Genomic DNA, 21,401 nt, shown 5'->3' with positions numbered 1-21,401 from the left:
CCCTGGAAATTGAATTGCCAAATAATGTATAAACAAAAAACAGTAGAAGAATTACTGTGATTGATTGATTAAATAATCAATAAGCTGTTAATCAATTAATAAAAAATTAGGAAGTTAAATTGAAAGTTTATATTTTCTTGACGATTATCTGACAGGGGTGTTTCCTAATTTTGTATATATTCGAGTTCTAGCTCTCTTCTTGGAGTGAATAGGCCAATGTCGGTTTATCCAGGTAAGACTTATTTATGTTCTTATTGACCATTCACCTTTGAATAGATGATAATCACAAATGCAGGAAAACCTTTATTAAGAGGACACTTTCTACTTTAGTAAAACCCTTATTTAGGAAACACCTTTGGGACCAAACAAAGTGTCCCTTTAATAGGGGTGTCCAAAACGAGGGCTTCAACTGTAGTACCATAGATACAAGTGTGGAATGTAAGACATTCAAACTCATTAACAGCAGCAACATACATTAGTATGTTTGCTTTAAAGTCATACTAATTGAATTAAGGTCAGCCCAAAAGGCCGCTGGGACTTTAGGTGTGCGCTGATCAGCATGTTACTAACTGTAGGCCTACAGTTTGCAATGTTCTCATCAGATGTTGTGGTAATATAGTTTAAAATAGGCCTATTTATTTTATGTATATTGTTTAATAGATAGAATATAATAATATAATAGAACACCTGATTAAGAGGAAACTTTCCTCCACAAAAACAGGGGTACCGTAATACTACGTCCAATCCCTGTCCAAAGGACAGTCCTTAAGAAGAGAAAATTGAAACTTTGGATTCTAGTCTACTGTATAAAGTATCTATCATGTGAAAAAATAATCCAAATAGTTTAAAAATCCAAGTCCAAGTCAACAAGAATAGGTAAAAGAATAAAACAGATATAACTTCAATATTTATGGTAAAATGTTTTGCTATATGCTGAGGTACTGTAACGTAACTGTGTATTCATCAGCTCTTAGAATGACAATAAATGTACTACACTAATAAAATAAATGAGCATACACATAAATATCATACCAGTGGTATGTACAAATACAATACATTGGAATACTTGAAATCCATGTTAGACACGTGCCTGCCTTGTGTGTTCTAATCAAGGTGTCACACATGACAAATTGAATTAAGCCCTCTGAATGTGAAGCTAAAAGTGTTGGATCGTAGGTTCTTGGCCTAAACTCAAGCTGTACCAGCTGTGTCGTAGCCCAACCAAAGGCAACACCAGCCGTTTATTGGCCAACCCCAATCCGCATCAGCTTGGCCTACACTCGCAATCAAATCAAAACAAGCCTGTTTTTGGCCTACAATACAAGTCCCAGTCCCCAGTTTGTTATTAGCCTAGAATTCTGAGCTCCAGCCTTACCAGCTGCCAATTCATCATCAAACATCTGACAGCCTTTTCCGCATTGTGATTAGTAACCCGTGGTATTTATATATTAAGGTATCTTCATATCAGTAATAAAAATAACTCAACGCTACTGAACTATCAATGCAAAAAAAAACAAAACAAAAAACGTACAGATGTACAATCAGATGTCAGGTGATCTACTGGAGAAATAAAACAAAAATTCACCTGCTAGAAATACATAAAACATGTTTATGATATTGTATAAGAAAATTATTACATATCAAATTATATTGGATATAGCACTAACATATAAAACACATTTTTCAATTTTAAACTTACAAGGAATTAATATAAGTATAAATAAAATATAAAGTTTCTTATAGTACGATTACCTTTATCTTAAATCGATATTTAATATAAAGTTATAAATAGAAATAAATTATATTTGTCTACTTTGATTTCTTCATGTCAGAACAAAAATTATATTAAATTGAAGTTTGATGATAATTGAAATGAACAGAATGGGATTATGTAAGCAGTGATCTGTAGTAGAAATAATAGCGGAAACTATGCTACTATATTGAGAATGGCTTCAATCAGAAAGTATGTATGGCTTTCCTAAAACATGAACTAGTACGCAGAGATGACACCTGGAAGATGGGGAGAAGAGTGTGAATGAACTTTTTGGAAGCTTAGGTTTAAGATAAAAGAGGCCTATAGGGGAGACCATTTTGGTATGCACAAGGAAGCCTCTATTTTAACATAGAGACCCAAAAATAGATGTGACAGAAACCAAATAGCTGTGTTAAAAGCCTCCATATCTTTGCCAGTATGTTGTGTTTATTTTTCAAACTGTGTACGTATAAAAGTATGGTTCTTTTTTTGATACAATCATTTGAAGATTTAATTGCATTTTTGGGTCATTCATTTTTTATCCTACAATGTATGACCATGCCATGATGATGAACACTAGTTCCAGTTCTAAGGGTCCCAAATGATCAGCAAATGCTGGATGGATCACCCTCATTAAATATAGTTAAAATAAAAATAAAAATAAATAAACATAAGCGATGTTGGGCCCATCAGAACTGGGAATATCTATATAATATGTCTAGACTTTTCAGAGATTGAGTTTAGGGGACTATTTTGTCAGAGGGCCATATTGCTTGTACCCTTTTAGGCAAGGGGCTTGCCTCTGTGTATGTACAGTGCCTGTTAAAGAACTGACCATGGTAGGTGGTGAACTTCTGGCTGGTTCATATAGGTCTATCCAAAATGTCCAGTTTAACATGAATAACCAGGAATAAATTATATTGTTTTTATTTTACAACCTTTAATTTTCAAGATAATTATTATTATTATTATTATTTATTGCCAAAAACCAGTTACAAACATACAAAAACACAGAAACTAAGGGAGTAGGCAGGAACTTAAAAGTGAACCTAATCACTATAACAAGAGTTCATGTTCCGTACTCCCAAAGTAACAACAATGATATATAATAAACTATCTATAAACATTTATATTACAAATAGACGAATCAACATTGTCAATAAAAAACAAAAGGATAAAATAAATAATTATAAAATAAATAATTATAAAAAAAAAAAATTATTATTTTCAAGCTTTTAATCAATCTGTGCTTATTAAATTGTCTTATTTGTAAAATAATATTGTAAAAAAATCTGGCAAATGTTATTGTAGTATCTTGTAATGATATTCATGGTTCCTTGATGTGCTGACTAAGGAAATGGCATTAGAGTAAAGCCATTATGATAATGTTATTGAAACTGCTCAAGAAAAGATTGCTTGATAGAAAGAAAGAAACCTGACCTGTCAATCCATCAGCAACTTCACCATCCACCAGAATTTGAATCATTACTTGGTGAGGAAGATTGTGACAAAGATGAGGACCAATATGATTATAATAATGATATAATTTATATCTTAGTTAGGTGATGATAACAATGGTAATTATTAAGATAGCGAAGAAAGAAAATGTTATATGTAATCATATAATAATTTGATCAAATCTGATTAAAATCAATTCAATTCAAAATTATTTCCTTTCTTTTTTCTGATAAAATTATAAAAATAATAGTAATGGCATTAACATAGGAAGGGGCTAAAATAATTATCGAGTCCATATGAAGGGCTAGTTTTACTTGAAAGCTCTGCAAACATTTCACGCAAACACAAACGTACAATCAATTGTTAATTTTCATAGCGGCAACACTATACGGACTTTGTCTGAGCCAGACTATCAAGTTTCCAGTGGAAATTGCTTGAATGATCTCATCAGCAGAGACAAGATCAACATGGAAATGAAGAAGACACGCAATGGAAGTCAATGATAAGATTTATATTGTAAATGCAAATAATAATCTAAACAAACAAGAAGAAAAATAGGGGAAGGGGACACTCCATCATTCCTTCTTCGGTGCATATAATGTTGATGGTAATACACAAAGGTATCAAATCTATTCGGCCACAGTTTAGCCAATCAAAATGTTCCAACATAATGGCTGACAAATAGCCCTTTTATTGTAAATCATTTCAACATAAAAATGTTTTATCTATATTATTTTTTTTATATATCTTTTTATTGTCTATTGTATATTTTTTGTAAAAATGTATTTTATATAGGTATCAAATCTATGTGGCCAGTTTAGTCAATTAAAAAGTTCCCACAAAAATGGACAAAGTAATTAGCCCTTTTTTTTTTTATTGTAAATCATTATTTTTTTAATATATTTTTTTATTGTGTATTTTTTTGTAAAAATGTCTTTTATACAATTTTTTTTTCTATCTAATTATTTATATACTGTAACTGCATTTTAAAATCTTTTTTTATTATCTGCTTTTTATGTTTATTAACATTTTTATTGAAGTTTTGTACAATTTTAACTACCATTTCTATTGTAATTGTTTGGTAATAATTTTTTGTTGTGTATTTATTAATATTAAAGTTCATATTCACCAAATAAATGAATGAATTCATGGTTAACATATTTATGTATATTATTTGCATTTGTAAGTGGTCATACAGTAATATATTCAATCAAACCAAAAACAATTTTATAATTACTGTTGCAAATAAAGCAAAAATACTGCAGAAACCAGCAGAAACTGTTGTTATTTCAGTTACTCATTGAATGAATCACCATAGAAGCTATCATCACTTTTACAATTATCACTACCAACTCTAATACCATTTTTTAGCATAACTATAATAACAGATAATGGCACTGAAATTCATTAACGGCGAAACTCAATTTCCCACTCTATTTTAATGTTGATCTTGTTTCTATTTGATTCCAAGAATAACTTCCCTTTGGCACTTCAAGTAATTCTCATTATATGAGATATTGATTCCTTGAGGAATTAGTCATTAGAGAATGTGGTGTTAATGGAAGCTGTGTGTTCCGTGTGTGAAATACCAATGATTTGCCATTTTGGTTTTGCTGTTTTTTCTTCTTTATAGTAAATTAGTATAAACTGGGATTGATACAATTCTATCTGATTGATTCCTTCTGATTGATTCCTTAAGGAATTTGTCATTATGGAATGTGCCGTTAATGGAAGTTGTGTGTTCAGTGTGTGAAATACCAATGATTTACCATACAATTGGTTTTGCCGTTTTTTTCCCCTTCTTTATAATAAATTAGTATAAACTAGGATTGATACAATTCTATCTGATTGATTCCTTCTGATTGATTCCTTGAGGAATTTGTCATTAGAGAATGTGCCGTTAATGGAAGTTGTGTGTTCCGTGTGTGAAATACCAATGATTTACCATACAATTGGTTTTAGCGTTTTTTCTTCTTTATAGTAAATTAGTATAATAAACTGGGATTGATACAATTCTATCTGATTGATTCTTTCTGATTGATTCCTTGAGGATAGTCATTAGAGAATGTGCCATTAATGGAAGTGTGTGTTTCGTGTGTGAATTTACCATACAATTTAAGATTTGGTTTTGGTGCTTCTTCGTTAGCAAAATGGTATTATACTGGGATACAAATCTTTTTGATACTGATTCCTTAAGGAATTAGTCATTAGAGAATGTGGCGTTAATGGAAGCTGCATGTTCCGTGTGTGAAATACCAATGTAACAATTTAAGATTTGGTTTTGGTGTTTCTTCGTTAGCAAAATGGTATTACACTGGGATTCAATTTCTTTTGCTGGTGATTCCTTAAAGAATATGCAGTAAACAGAACTAGTATGTTATATTAGATGGATAAATTGTGTAAAATACCATTAGTTTACCATACAATATCAGACTTGGTTTCAGTGTCTCTTTCTTAAGTAAACGCATTCAAATACAATTCACTATTTAGAATATGAAGTTAATAGACTTTAGACTACTAGATGGATATATCGTGTGTGTGAAATACCAATAAATTCAGACTTAATTTCAGGTGTATTTTTTACTGTATTAGTAATACTTAAATACACGTCATGACTTCTTTTAAAAATGTAAATGGTAGATGCATTCCAAATGTACAAATTTAAAAACAAATTTCCTACAAAACTTTCAGGCTCAGCATTCCTTTTTTAGTAAATTGAGATACAACCGTTTGATTGTGATAGCAACAATTTTTACTTTTTAATATTTCCTAGAGACAGAGATTCTAGATTATATTTTTACATTATAACCACAAAGGAATAAAACCTGCACAGCCATTTGCGTTTAGCCGATTAAAATTTTTAGTGAACGAACACCAAATGGAAATATCCATGCCTCGTTATTAGCTATTTTATATTTTATAAAACCAATGAGGAAGCATAAGTTATTAAAATGGCCACTAAACTGAAAAGCACAACATATATTTTTACGTTACAACCACAAAGGAATCAAATCGAGTCAGTTTAGTTTAGCCGATTCAGATTTAACAGAAAATGGACAAATCTATGCCTTGTAGCTATTTTGCTGTAGTTTACACAAGCTATATTACTGTACAGAGACGGCGAGCGTCGTAGCATAAGTTATTAAAATGGTCACAAGAGACGTAGACTAGGAATATTTAATGATTGCCAATTTTTAAATCTGGAATACGGTTTTTAACACATGTTCAAACATGTTTAACATTATAACAAAATTAAATAAAAGAATTATCTGAAAATAAAATCACTTTTAAGACAGTAGACTAATATTAAATTTATATTTAATTTCAAAAAATTTTAAAAATCCAATATTATATTGGGTTGATTACAAAAAAATTATTCTAAAGACTCCATCTTTATTGTTGGACCTAACAGTAATAAGGTCTTCCATTTTATTATTGAAAAGGTCTTCTAGAAAACTGTGAAATTTAAAACTTCTAATAGTGATCATTATTACATTTATAAAATTATAACTGTTGGACTTTAAAAAGGTCTTCTAATAGAGGTCTTAATTAGCACCTAGCTACTACAGTAAACCATGGAGAAATAAGTTAGGAAGGAGTAACATCGATGTAATGCATGGATTTTAATCCAATTAAGCACATTACATGGTCAAATGACTCCTATTAAATTGCACTGCGACCGCCCGCCGCGTTATCTCGGTTCGATCTCCTTACACACAAGGCTCCTCGCCGCTAAGTAGCAACCCCTATACCCTGTCTAACTAACAGTGGAGTACATAAATACGAACAAAAAACACATTGCATATGCGCAGTTAATTGTCAACAAGGATTCACATGCGTGTTTTATGTATTCGGATTCCGAATTTTTTTGCGAACGTACCAGTCATTAAATCATTAAAATCAACCAAAAATAACTACTTGTTTCTTCAATTGTAAGTATTCCATTATTTTGAATATAACAACGAAACAAACACGTATTTTAATAGTTTCCCTTTGTACTGGAGTTTTAAGTTTTAGTTATATGAATAAAGGAAAGCTGTAGCTTTCATTTGATGCCTTGCATGACAGTTTCCGATGGTGTCCGGCTGACATACAACGAATTGAAAAGCATCGAATCTGTCCGACCGCCGAACCGAATAGCCGGAGTTAGTTCCACCGGTCGTAGTTATTTTGGTCCACCGGTCGTTGTATTACTTAGGCCTAGGTCTAGGGCAGTTATTGTTTCGATGTTTAATTTAGGCTAGGTCTTAGATTTAAATTTTAAACCAATAAATAATAACTAACATTAGCCATAAAATAATTACTTTCGTAGGCCTACTACTACTACTAGCTAGGCTAGGACTAAAGTACTCGACTCCTAGCTAGGGTCTAGTCCTACTAGGCTAGACCTACCTATTGTTCTATGTACTATTTATCATAGAGGTAATGTTAATCTACCACCTAGGGTTATGCCAAAAATACCAATACTACTATCTAGGGCCGGCCTAATTAGACTATGTTCAATAACATTAACAATAAAAAAAAGCAGGTATTTATTTTTAGTTAGCTAGCCTAGATAGTACTACTACTAGGACAACAACTCTAGGTCATCATTCGCCATTTAAATTAAATTGCTCTTGTTTTCAGAGAACGATGACAGGACACAGTGCAGCCCACGAAATTCAGAAAAAAGAAGGTCGGCAAAAAATTGCCGACCTTAAATTCGCCAAGGTCGGCAGTCTCGGCAGTTCTAAAAATAGAAAATTCACCAAGGCCTAACCTCTTGCTAACCTAAGGCCTAACATGGGCCTAACTAGGCCTAGCCTCCCTAGCTATATGTTATGCAAAAAGAACTAGCAAAATTAACTAAAATATAAAAACCTAACACTAAAATTTACAAGATAAATTCTATTTGATAATTGCTGAACATCGTGGTTCTGGAGCTAGCCGTACACAGAGCATAGTTGCTTGCTTGGCATAACAGGGTATTCCCCTACACAGGTCTGTCGCTCAGCGCTGTGCCTAGCCAGCTTGATAGAAAGCATGCAGCTCGCACACACAACATGATGTAATGGTTGAGTGAATTCAGGGATCATCTTAATTCCATGGTTTGTTAACTAAACACAACATGGTGGTGAATATGCCTGTTAAAATTTCAATGATACGATCCCTTAAAGTACCATGTTGTTGCTAGGAGGCTTGAAAGGAGGGATCTAGCCTAGTTTCTAGGTCGGCAATCTCTTGCCGTCCTCTGACAATTTAAGGTCGGCAATAAGGTCGGCAATTGCCGATTGCCGACGTGAAATTCGTGGGCTGCACAGTGTTTGTTTGAAACCTACTTGTCGACTTTGTGGAATTTCCAGGGCGATTCCTTCAGATCGTTCACCTTATACAAAGGACGCGTTCAAGTCTGTAATCAAGTCATGTTTTTGCTTAGATATTGATAATGATGATCCAGAAATCCACCCACCATTTATTTGTTATTCCTGTGTGCAAAAACTGAAAAGGTGGAAGAAAGGCCACAGCAAGGACCGCAGTAAAGTGTGCAATATTGTAATTGCAAAATTCAATGATTCTCAATGTGCGTCTTGTATGACTGATGGGGAGATTCCTACCAATCTTCACGATTACAGAAAGGAAGCAGAAAAATGTAGCCTTGTCTCTTTGTTTCCACATGAAGATGAATTACTAATAATTAGACTTTCACCAACTGGTGATGCTGTCATCAAGTTAACAGTCAACAGTGATTCGACATGGGGAGTTGTCATTGCTGGTGTTGTATTGCAAGCACAGCCTATTCTAGGAGAAGTCTTTAACAAAAAATTACCATTACATCAGTTCACCAAGCTGTGTGATATATTGAGGAGTGCTAAAATCTGTGCAGGCAATGAAGATTATTTAGATTTGATAGAGAGACGAAAAGGACCAGAAGGGCAGATTCCTATAAGGATAACACCAAAAGATGTCTATTTATGCAACACCATTAGACATAATGACTGTGAATTGCTAATTGCTGAAGATCTGAAGCGGTGCGCAGTTTGCCGAATTTATCGTGGGGATTTATCATCAATGCGAAGTGCTTCCTGCAAGGAAAAGTCTTCACTGACGGTAGCCAACAAGTATTTATCAAATTCTCAACTGCAGAACAAAGCAGCAACATTACAATGTAATTACAGACGGTTGAAAAGAAAGAGTGGTTCCCTTGAGAATAAAGTTTCCAAGATGTACATGCTAGAAAGCAAATTAATTTCTGAAAATGCAGCTCACTTAATGGAAGACACAATGGAAATGGGAAAACCTGAAATTGAGAGTTTATTATGTAAATATCCGTCAGCAAAGCTTTTGTGGGAGCAGCAACTGGCATCTATGGGCAAGGGAAAGCAGATGCGTTGGCACCCGGCAATTTTACGTTGGTGCATTGCTATCCAAAGCAAGTCTCCGTCAGCTTATAATTTAATTCGCGAAAGTGGATTCATGACGCTGCCTCATCCAAACACACTCCAACCCTACAGCCACTTTGCTGGTGTGACAACTGGTTTTTGCCATGAGATGTTAAGTAGAGTTGTAACAGACCTCAAATTATATGAAGAAGGTAATGAATTGCAAAAACATGTTGTGCTATTATTTGATGAAATGAAGATAAAATCAGGATTGGTTTTTTCACAAAGCTCTGGCAAAGTTGTTGGATCAACAGATGTAGGCAGCTTAGCCAATGAGATGCATTCATTTGAGCGGCGATGTCGAGGTGAAGAAGAAATCCCAGTTGCCTCACATGTTCTGGTGTTGATGATCCGGGGTTTGTTTTCTAACCTGCATGTTCCAATTGCCTACTATCCAACAACTGGAGCTTCTAGTTGTGATCTGTTCATGGCAATGTGGGAAGCTGTTGAGATGATCGAAGTAGCTGGGTTTGTAGTTCATGCGATGGTTTCTGATGGTGCCACTCCGAACAGGAAGTTTTACAGACTGCATTCACCATCATCTACCACTTCATCCATTGTCTTCAAGACATCGCATCAGGGAGACCCAGATCGCAGTGTTTTTTTCTACAGTGATGTGCCGCATCTAATAAAGACGCTTCGAAACAATGTAGAGAACTCTGGCTACAATAACAAGACACGGAATCTTCATGTAAGTACTGTATGATCATACACCACATTGAAAATACCAATTTCATTATAGCATGTTGAAAATGATATTTACTTATTTCTAAATCTAAAAATGTTCTTCATTTAAAGTATAACAAACAAGACATCAAGTGGAGTCATTTTCTTGACACCTATGAATGGGATGTGAAATTGCAGAACACATGTCCAGGGCTGAGGATGCTCCACAAGTTGACGCATGAACACCTCCACCTTACTCCATCATTGAGAATGCGGGTATACTTGGCTGCACAGGTAATTACTTGCAAGTTTTGTGTTCAGCCCTTGTTCTTTTGCAAACAATTCTGTAATTTAATTTTTCATGAATGTTTTTTATTTTCTTCATATTTTCAGGTGTTAAGCAATTCGACAGCAAATGCAATGGAGATTATGGATCGACATGACATGACATCCACTATCAAATTTGTTAGAATGGTAGACCAATTTTTTGATTGCCTTAATGTCTCTAGTTTTTTCCAAGGCAAACGATCCAGAAAACCAGCTATGGAGCCATACAGGACAAAAGATGACTGGCGTTTTAAGGTACATTTTTTTTAAATAGAAAATTTAAAAAAAATTGAACATGGGACATGATTGGGCTTATTATTGTTTTTGTTCAATTTCAATTAGCATTTGGATATACATTGAGAAATATCTATAATTTTTGTATTAATCGAAGGAATAATTGCCACTATTTTTTGTTCTGATGTTTTTAAGTGGTTGCAAGATGACTTCCTGGGTTTCTTTAAAGAATGGCAAGACGAGGTGAATGCGCTTGAAGATGTAGAGAAGAGTGTAAAAAAGAGGATGTTATTAAGCACCGCAACACTTGATGGACTTGAGATAACAAGCAAGTACATTTCGTTTTTTTTTTACAGCTGACTTTGTTTAATAATTAATCAAAAGTTCTGACATCACAAGAGTGACAAAGTATATTAAAAATGAATTAATAATAAGTATATTAATTTTTATTCTTTGCCATCAACAGTTAATTCGTTTGTAGAGTTGACTAAAAAACTACTGGACCTGCCAGGGGTAGAGTGTGTTCTAAGTGCGAAGTATAATCAAGATCCGTTGGAACAGTACTTCAGTAAACAGAGAGGATGTGGTGGAAGTAACACAAACCCAACATCAATGCAGTTTGGCCACAATATGCATGCACTGTATGTAGCTGCGAACTGTTCCAAGGCATCCAGGAGAGGCAACTGCCGCAGCCAAATTGTTGACCAAACTATTGATGACTCACCTCTTCAAAGGAAGAAGACACCAAATGCATAAATGATATTTATGATCAGCAAACTTTTTCAAACCAAACGGTTCTTTTCAGAACCAACCAAAATACAATTGAGATTTAATTTAGCTATTGTCGTTATTTATTTCATCACACACACAAAATACAAAATAGTATATATTACAACAATTCTTTTCTGAGAGATTTTTCACCCTTTTTTGAAACTTTGCCGCTTTCCTTCTTTAAATTCAAGTATACCTTGAGGAATGCATTAGCTCTGATTTTCAACCAGTATCTAACTACAATTTGTAATAATTGAGCAGAAGCATTGTCACCTAGTGTATCTCTGGTTATTCTGCACCAGAAAGTTTGAACATTCTCCTTATTGATAATACGGTCATACAAATCAGCCAGATAGTTACTATTTAACATCGTATTAAGTTTATTTGTAGCTAAATGCTGCCTTGTTTCTATTTCAACGCTTCTAAAAAACAGATATACATCGTCATCAACAACAAACAAACCTGATCTATTTTGTTTGTCGATCCATTCTTTGGAATAGTCGTAGAAGGAATGGGTTACGTTGGTACTACACACTTGCCACTTAGTGAGCACATCACAGTAGGCTCTGGCAGTACTACTTTTACCCTTTCGAAATCTTTTCACAAGCGCATAAGGCACATAACCGGCAACGTACCGAATTATCTTTTCTGTGTGAACATCCAACTGTGGGATGTCAGTTACCGTTTGCTCATGTGGCAAATCTATTTTATGCTTATCATTTAGAATTAACCTTAACATTGTACGTTGCAAAAATAGGTTCAGTGTTTTTACATGCTGCCCATCAGAGTTGACATTTAGCTCCTTTAACAGGGTGACCCACCTTCCCAAACTTGTACACATGTGTTGGTGAAATGCCCGGCACATCATCTCATCAGCTTCTGGTTTCATTTTCTTTGTGTTTCCTGATGTTATTACCTTCCAAAGTAATTTTGTACTGTCTTCCCAAAATGTTTTTATAATGACTGTATTTGAGTGCTTCTGCAGATCATTTGCCAATTTTTTCACTTGACGAGCTATTGGATACAAGTCATTGCTGTATACTGGATCGTTCGCTAACATGGTAAAAGCAGCATCAACGTATTCATTAACCCTGCTGACAGCTTCATCTTCACTAAACTTATTGGAGGGTCGGTTGATGCCTGAAAATACAGAAAAGAAAGATTATTGAGCATACAACAGTTTTAATAAATGATGAGAATGCATTTAATATAGTAAAGATGAAATGTTCAAAATAAAATGTTATCATTCGTTCAAAATCCTTACTCTTTTTCCTTGATTGGTTTTTGGCTGGGTTTGTTGACACTTCCTTCTTCTGATGGGTTGCGGTAATAGTAGTTGGATGTAGGCCTACACTAACATCCATACCTAAATAGCATAATAAAATTGAAAATTAACTCATGTTGTCCTATAAGAATGAAAAATAATAATTTATCTAAAAAATACAGACTAATACTAATACTAATGGTTTGAGGTCTTGACAAGGTCATAGATGAGTTGGTTGCATCAGATGATAATCGTGCCTTCATAATTAATATAATAATATGAATGATGCATTATTGATGATTGTGCAATAAAATTAATGATATATTAGGCCTAGGCCTCCTATAGGGGGAAATCCATGGATGGATAGATTATAGGGCCTAGCCTAGCTAGACCTATCAATAAATCGGGCGGCTAATTTTTGGCGTACAGAAAGAAAAACTACAAAAATACTACCTAGCCTAGAGAGGACGAACGAATTCAGAATTATCGTTGTTACAATCAACCCGGTCGTGTAGACAGCCTAGAGTGGGCCGGGGCAGACGAGGCCTCTTTAAAAGAGAAGAGGTTCAGGTAACTAGGCCTAGCTACTAAACTTAAATGCAATGCCTAGTTTTAACCTAGCATACCATTTTCCAGGTCTTCATGTTCGCTGGCAAACTTCAATTCCTCGAGAATTCCGGGTTCCAATTCGTCCTCCAATTCATAAAAATCCATAATGATAAATAAAACGCGTAAATAAAATGTATCGAGTGTGGTATAATTATTCTTCTGCTGTGTGTATGGTCGCCGCGTGTGTAGATCAGCATCAACAACGAGTCTCGCTTGATGACGCGTCACATGAAAGCAATGGATATGCGCATGCTCAAATCTAACAAGCGACAGATCAACGGCAATTAAATGTTACGTAACAGTCAGATAATCCAATTAGCGGCGGGGTGGCCTATTCGTTTGATGTATTCTCGATGTTACTCCTTCCTAACTTATTTCTCCATGAGTAAACTGAGAAATGAAATTCTTATTGTATTTAATTGTAAATTAAAGTATTTATTTACTAATAATTAGAGGTTAAATCAAATTTGTTTCCAGAGATATTTCTAAAATTAATTAATTATTATTATTAATGACAAAATATTTTTTGACATTTAACTTAATTAAATATTTAGTAGAAAGTAGAATTTTTTTTCTTAATTTTTAATTCATAAATTAGATTTGAATCTGAAGTGTTACACTGAACATGCAAATCACTGAACTGTTTAATTTATTCATGAATTAATTAAACTTTCACCTGGTCATTAGTGAGTTGACAGTCGTCTATCACAGGTGTAAGAATATGCGTAAAAATAACTCGGCAATCATCACCGACCAATTAGACGGGAGCTTCTGTAAGATCTAACGGCCAGACATTTATAATGCTTTTGACACAAGAATTTACATAAGAATTGGATGAATAAAATGTGTTGTTTCAATATGATAAAATGATAATAAAATGTACATTTTTGAATATTATGTTGAATTCAATATTCACATTTTTTAATCAATAATTGTATTATGCTAATTTTATTTAAATATCATTTCACTAGATTTATATTAAATGTGTATATATATTTTTACGTCAACAAATTAATTCCAATCTGTTACAAACCAAACATGTTTTTGTATAACCGAGCATCCCTATTGGATATTGGCCCATCTGCGGACCGTGCCCCCTAATTACTTATTGAAATTACATTTAAATACTGTTATGCTAACATTACTATTATTTTTATAAATTAAACATATTAGCATCAATTTTCGAAAACAGAAAGTCAAAACAAATTTGAAACAACTCTGCTATTCCGTCGACTTTTCCCCATAGCATTTCAGAAGGCCTACCTTTTAACATTGACATTTCCAAAGATGGTACTGCTTTTTAGATCTAACATTTGTCATACAATACTAATATCTATAAATTCTAATTACATATTTTGATGCAAAGTAAAATTTAAAAAAAAAATGTGTGAATAATCTTGCCACATGAAATATCATATTATTACAGAATATATAAATGTATTGATCTAGAAATATGCTTGAAATATACCAAACTTTAATAATAACTTTTATTTTATTTTTTGCTGTTCTTAATAAAATAATAAGGTTGTTTACAGTAGACTTCCTATTAAGGACAAAGTGTCTCCTTAATGGGGATGTTAGACACAAGACTGCTCAAAGTAGTATTATATGAATTGGAAACATTAATGTCCCATCCTCTATTAATAAGAAATTTGTGTCAGGGATTAGCCATAGAATTATAAAACATATTGCCCACCTTTCCTTTCATAGAAATGTTTCCCCCTTAATAGGGATGTCTCAAAGGTATTTGGTAACAGGAACAAGACTGTTCAAAGTAGTATTTATTCTTCAAGTGGAAACATCAATGTCTAATATCCAACAATTATGTCAAATTGTGCACATACAGTACCATAATAAAACAGTAGAACATCTATCAAGGGGACACCACCTTCTGGACGCAACAAAATTAATGGTGGTTGGCTGTAGTGTTCAAATATATATTCTTTCTTTTCTTAACTGGAGTTAAATACTTTTGGGTGTTTTAATCAAAATTATAATTATACCAACAAAAAATATGTAAAAAATCAGCGATAACCAAATACTTTTCTCTCTTTGAAGATTCAAAATGATACTTTAATAATCTTGGTCATCCATTTAAGAAATTTGAAAAAGAGAAATGGATTAGAACTGAAAGAATAACACATCATAGTTCTCTACTAGAACGAGAGTAAGATTAAGTCTAGCAGACCATTAATATTATAAATAGCTTTGTATCAATCACTTAATAACTGTCTTCGTTTACCAATAAGTTCATAACTTGGAAATATAATAATGTAGTAAAAATGACAAAAAGGTTTCCTAATTGATATGAATGTTGATGAGTGACTGCCTACCTTGGCGGCCCAGTAAAGCGAAGTACCGGGAACGAACGCGTACTGTCTAAGGTGATCATTACCACGGTTACATCTTATCGCCATCATGTTTTATGTTATTAAGCCACATCAGTATAAAAAATGCGGCTGACGCACGTCTGTGCCAGTCGAGCTGAAAAATCACTCAGTAATAACAGTAATGCATTGCCTCTAATAAATCCAACAGCTTTAAGTGAATATCAAGTAAGGAATAGATACAACTTTAGCCAAACTGACATTCTGTTCACCAATACAATTTAAAATCATTTCAGAGTTGTGGTCATGTGTATAAAATGAAACGCGTTTAGTTTCAATCTTGAAACGATGTGTAATAACCTGGGCGTATGTCGCAGCTCAGAGCAACAGATCTGTTTTCCAAGTTTTTTTTTTAATCTGTGTTAGCATTTACAGATCAAGCTAGTTAGATGAGGCACATGGGGACTTCTTGATAATAAGGATTTACATGTTCTCATTTCAATCAGTTAGAACGTGTTTTAGCGACTTCTGTTCTGGTTACCTCATTAACTTAACGACGAACGTTTCAATTGGGGAAAGGCCATAGGCTTAAAGCAATACTTGCCCTCGATCTTCAATATAACCACGACAGTATTCCATCGGCAGACGAATATTGCCTTGTAAGATGACTTGAGAGATTAAAGGCTTATTTTCTTATTCGATTTGTGAAACTGCAATTAAGGCATTTATTCATTACAAGGGAGTCAGTGAGCAATCGAATTAATTAACTAGAAGTACTGCAGTTCCTTCAGTAGAGTTTTTAAAAACAATTGTTTCTCTTCATCTATGTATTAAAATGCTAGCCCTGTTTTGCAAATTAAAATTGGGCATGTTTTACTAGACCACAAAGGTGTTAACTTGATTGGCAGTTTAACACTAGCACACTACATTAGGCAAAAAGCAAGATAACATCCATATACATACTAAACATTATATGCTGGGGTAAAGCAGTATTTCCTCCATGGGTAAAGAATGTCACTATGATTATGAATGATAGACTAGTTTGGCCTCATAACTATTGGGGAAAAGAGCAAATAATAATCCTATAAATTATTATCATTAAATTAATTTTAGTAAATAAACATGGCTATTAAATTGTTTTAGAATTTAAAAAATAAATGTACATTCATCCCACTTTTAACAAAGCTGAGCTGATATTTCAAAGCAGTACTTATTGTTGAAACACTGGAGTAACCCCTACAACAAGAAGCACCAGGTTCTGTTAAAGCCCCCTTCCCTACGTTTTTTAGATCTAATTTAAGATCACAAACTATATTTAATGTAAAAATAATACTATATGGTCCTATTGCGATAACTTTTTTCGTCTTTAAACGGTTAAAAATGTGAAAAATAAGTCGATTCTAATAATTATAGCGGCCCGCTATAAATCCCAAAATGCATTGCGCGCGGATTGATATTTTTGTTTTTCACCTGTAATTCGCCCACTTTTCAATCGATCGTGAGGCCAAAACAAATGGAAGACTCCTAACTTTTCAGCGAAAAAATTTGTATCAACGGAGTCTGGCAAAAATAGAAAGACAATTAATGCAGCAACAATACAACGTCAGGCTAGGTATATAGCTAGCGTACGATGTTCGTACGTTACCGATGTTTACCAGCTAGGCCTACAAAACTAAGCCTAGCTAGGCTAGGCATAAGACCGTCCACGAGAGGTCGATCGCCGCGAGCTACTTAGGTAGTGCATTGTTTCTCACTTTTTATCATAATTTACCATAAAACGTACATTTAAGACAAGGAATGACATGGTTTAATGTTTTTAAAGTGATATATATGTATTATTTTCCAAAAAACGTCCAAAATTGCAGGGAAGGGGTCTTTAAGTGCATATAATTCAAATGAGTACACTGGACTACAAGTCCTTTCCAAGAAAGATAAAATCAGAAATATGGCGGAGAAGTGCTGTGACCATGTGCTGATAATTTATGGATGTAGTTTGACATACTTGTGTATCTCACATACTTACTGTAACTCGGTGAATATACACAGTACTAATAATAATATTTTTTCATAAGAAAGTTTTAAATTGTTGGAGTTGTTTATGAATGTTATCTGACATATTTGTCAATAATTATCTTATGAAATTATTCTTCTTTTGATTGAACTATGATATATGAAATCTGAATCTAATCTCATTAGATATTCAAAGTATTACTTCTCAGAAAAGATAACAAATTGATTGTTTATAATCTATGAATATTGAAAAATGTGTACAACTATCATAAATAATTATTTTGATTTTATATTAATATAACCTCCAGTTATTAATGAGTTTTCTTGCCTTATGTTCAATACAGTAATGACATCTAATTGTAATGCAGTTTAAACATTATCGATGTGATTTTTCACTTTGTTTTGTGTAAGCACAGAGAGCGTGTGTCAATAAATAAATGGGACATCTCTGCGACTTTTTATCAACACTCGTACAACATCAATTAGCACATGCGTCGACCAATGCAACCGGACAGCTGTGCAAATGCTATGTCAAAATGAATCAATTCTGTAAAGCGAGCATAGAACTTCAATGTGTTAATATTTGTGCTATAGATACAGTATATGTATCACTATGGATCAGGTACTTCATTAAACTATTGATAATACAGTCCTTAACAACCATCCATAGATTAAAGATATATTTTTCACCAAACACATGAAAAATGAAGATTAATAAAATCAGATTTTGAATAGGCCATTTTTTATTTGTTTAGTTATTCACTTAGAAAAACAAAACGAACAAAAATAATGATTTCACTCATAAATTTTTTTAAAAAAAATGACAATTTGACTATATTTTGCTTTAAATTAACAGTTTAACGATTACATTTTTCATCAAAATGAATACTGTAGTTATTATGTGACATTAAAATGGCATATTCAACAAAAAATTATAGAGGGACAATATATTTTTAAATAAAATTTTGCTGATAGTCCTTTTAAAAAGATTACAGTATCTTTTATTCTATCCTTATTTTACTAGTTGATACCCATCCTAAGAAATAGTATATTTGACCTTTCTGACCTGACTGTATGATACCGTGTAATGGCTTGAGAATTTATGGTTCAGTTTGTCTAAAAAACACATCTATCTTGGAAAAAACGGCATTCTACATGGCCAAACATTTTGGAGAAATCAGAAGTACACTAGCCTGACATGAACAACATAATTATTAGCCCTGCAATTAAATTAATGGCTTCAACACTACACACATATAAATGCGTATGAACAATTTCATAATATTCATTTTGCTATTATGTTTTCATATTTTCATACAAAAAAAAGTGTATTAATCATTTTAATTCCGACTATAAATAATGAAAATTCCATGAATAAATACGAATTCTACAATGTATAAATCAATGACAGCTCACTTTCCAATTAGCTAAAGTAAAGTTTTCTCCTTAGATATTCTAAACAGCAAGGTTTTACTAGGTAATAAAAGGAATATTGCAGCCAGGCTATGTTAATACACAAGGTACTGTTGTAATAGTTACTAATGCAAATACGTAAAAAGAAATAGTGTGTACACAGGAGTCTAAAAACATGTACCAATTACAGAACTGATGTACAGTAATGCCAGAAAAATGGATACATTAAATTTGAATGAAAGAATACAGTAGCCTTTTTTATAACTTAATTATATTTACAGGCCTACTAATGTTTCTACTATATACATTTTAAATAAATGCAGATTATCAAATTATCATATATCAATTATTAAAAAAATGATAATCATGGTAATAATGATCACCAATTTTGTTGATGATAATGATGATGATGATGATGATGATGATTTAAAAAGATAACAATAATGACAAACATGGTGATAAAGATGGCCAGCTTATGATAATAACAATGATAATATAATCAACCAGATGATGATGATTACAAAGATGATGCTAATAAAACATATAATGATGATACAGATGACAATCATTGATAATGATGAAATTGATAATGATTGATAACAATGCAACTGAGTGATAAAGACAAATTATGATTTTGAAATATACCAACTATTCTTCAGACGGAGCAATTTATCTACATTTGTATTTCTGTAAGATGAAAATAATTATGATTATGATTTGAATAATGATGAGGATGAATATGACAGGGATAGCTTTGAATATAAAAAATTATATTCTAGACAGACGTCAAGCTATCTACAATTCTAGTCTACATAGAAATGAGAAAACGTAAGACATATTCTTAGTCATATAAAATAACCTTTCCAGCAAATACAGTTTCTATAATTATGTCTGAAATTGTGTTTACAGCTGTAAGGTTTTACCGGTTGAATAAAATCGCACAAACTGAAATCATCGGAGTATAAATATGCGTCATTTTAATAACCAGTTATCCTAAATAATAGATAGGGAATATACAGTAGGTGATAATCGCATAGCTTATGTGCAAAGCATACAGCAGACAGTTTGAATAAAACAGTTACATTATGCAACGTATAGGATACAGTAGTGTATGGAAAGTCAGTTGCCACACTGTGGGAAGGTACAGTACTGTACACTGTGGTTGACGAATTGAGTTGAATAGAATACATTTTTTGTTATACTGTATGTATTTACTGGAACAATTATGGGGAAATCTTCAAGACCCAAAAAAGTGCCCCCTTTTTTTCTAATTGTGTATTCAACATGTATACAAAGATGTGTCTCACTGGGCGAAACTTAGCTTCAAAGCTTAAAATAGGATATAGGAATTGGCCGCAGTTAATATATTTCTTCAAATGTCAAATGTAAGGAATACTGTACAGTTCATACAGGATTTCATTATATGCATCCCACACAGAAACTTATAATTATGTTAATTGTATATTTATGGAACATATAGAAATAGAGGGGTTGATTATTGTTATATATTGCCTCTTGTTCATATATGTTTAAACAGTAGGAAAGTGTCCCTTTAATAGGGTTATCATTGAATACTGTATTATTAGCAACAAATAGAAAATAATAAATAAATTTAATAGTATGAAAATTGATGAATATTAAAGAAGTATGTAAATGAGGAAATCCCAGGAGTAATATTATGCAAAATACTCTAGTCATCAATTACAGTTGGATAAAAAGCTGTACACATCTGGTTAAAAAATGTAAAATTTCAACTCAAACTCAACTCAGTGATTAGAATCACCATATTGTACATGTAACAAGTAATTGATTGTAGTGTAATTCTTAGTAAATCTGCCTCACTCCTTTTTTTACATTTACTCACCAGATAGCAATGAGAAATCTCTTTCCATAATACAATACTGTACAATAAATGTTGTCACTACAATAATGCAAACATAAATACTGTAATGTTCTATGTTTTGTATTGTGTCAATCATTGTGAGAAAGTCAACATTTTTGTTGGTAGCTAGCAAACAAGTAATTCATAATGTAATAGTCACTAAATCCGCCTCCCTCCTTTTTTTACATTTACTCACTGGATATCAATCAGAATAATAACCCTTTCCACAATACAGTAGATTACGTGTGGTCACTACAATATGTAAACA

General features: G+C 32.9%; 3 protein-coding genes across 6 annotated transcripts in view; 1 reads left to right on the top strand and 2 right to left on the bottom strand.

Annotated features, from left to right (window-relative positions):
* LOC144843130 (uncharacterized) overlaps positions 1-21,401 on the top strand; it is an 83,382-nt gene that overhangs the window by 29,767 nt on the left and 32,214 nt on the right. The window lies entirely within an intron of this gene.
* LOC144843096 (uncharacterized) overlaps positions 1-21,401 on the bottom strand; it is an 81,943-nt gene that overhangs the window by 40,768 nt on the left and 19,774 nt on the right. The window lies entirely within an intron of this gene.
* Positions 11,678-13,828, bottom strand: LOC144842848 (uncharacterized). Its single transcript, XM_078699401.1, has 3 exons — positions 13,519-13,828; positions 12,893-12,994; positions 11,678-12,768 (listed from the first exon to the last, which is right to left on the bottom strand). Exons 1-3 carry the CDS (start codon positions 13,604-13,606, stop codon positions 11,747-11,749), a joined length of 1,212 nt encoding a protein of 403 aa, XP_078555527.1. The 5' UTR covers positions 13,607-13,828; the 3' UTR covers positions 11,678-11,746.

This window comes from Antedon bifida, chromosome 5, assembly GCF_963402885.1.
Source record: "Antedon bifida chromosome 5, ecAntBifi1.1, whole genome shotgun sequence".
NCBI classification, from domain to species: domain Eukaryota; kingdom Metazoa; phylum Echinodermata; class Crinoidea; order Comatulida; family Antedonidae; genus Antedon; species Antedon bifida.
Note: the sequence above shows the minus strand (reverse complement) of the source record. Positions and strands in the feature narration are given on the sequence as shown.

Excerpts from the sequence above, each read along its gene's own strand:
- LOC144842848 (XM_078699401.1), bottom strand. The coding sequence starts at position 13,606 with ATGGATTTTTATGAATTGGAGGACGAATTGGAACCCGGAATTCTCGAG. Across the intron at positions 12,995-13,518 it reads ACATGAAGACCTGGAAAATG|GTATGGATGTTAGTGTAGGC; the intron begins GTATGCTAGGTT and ends TATGCTATTTAG. Across the intron at positions 12,769-12,892 it reads AAACCAATCAAGGAAAAAGA|GCATCAACCGACCCTCCAAT; the intron begins GTAAGGATTTTG and ends CTGTATTTTCAG.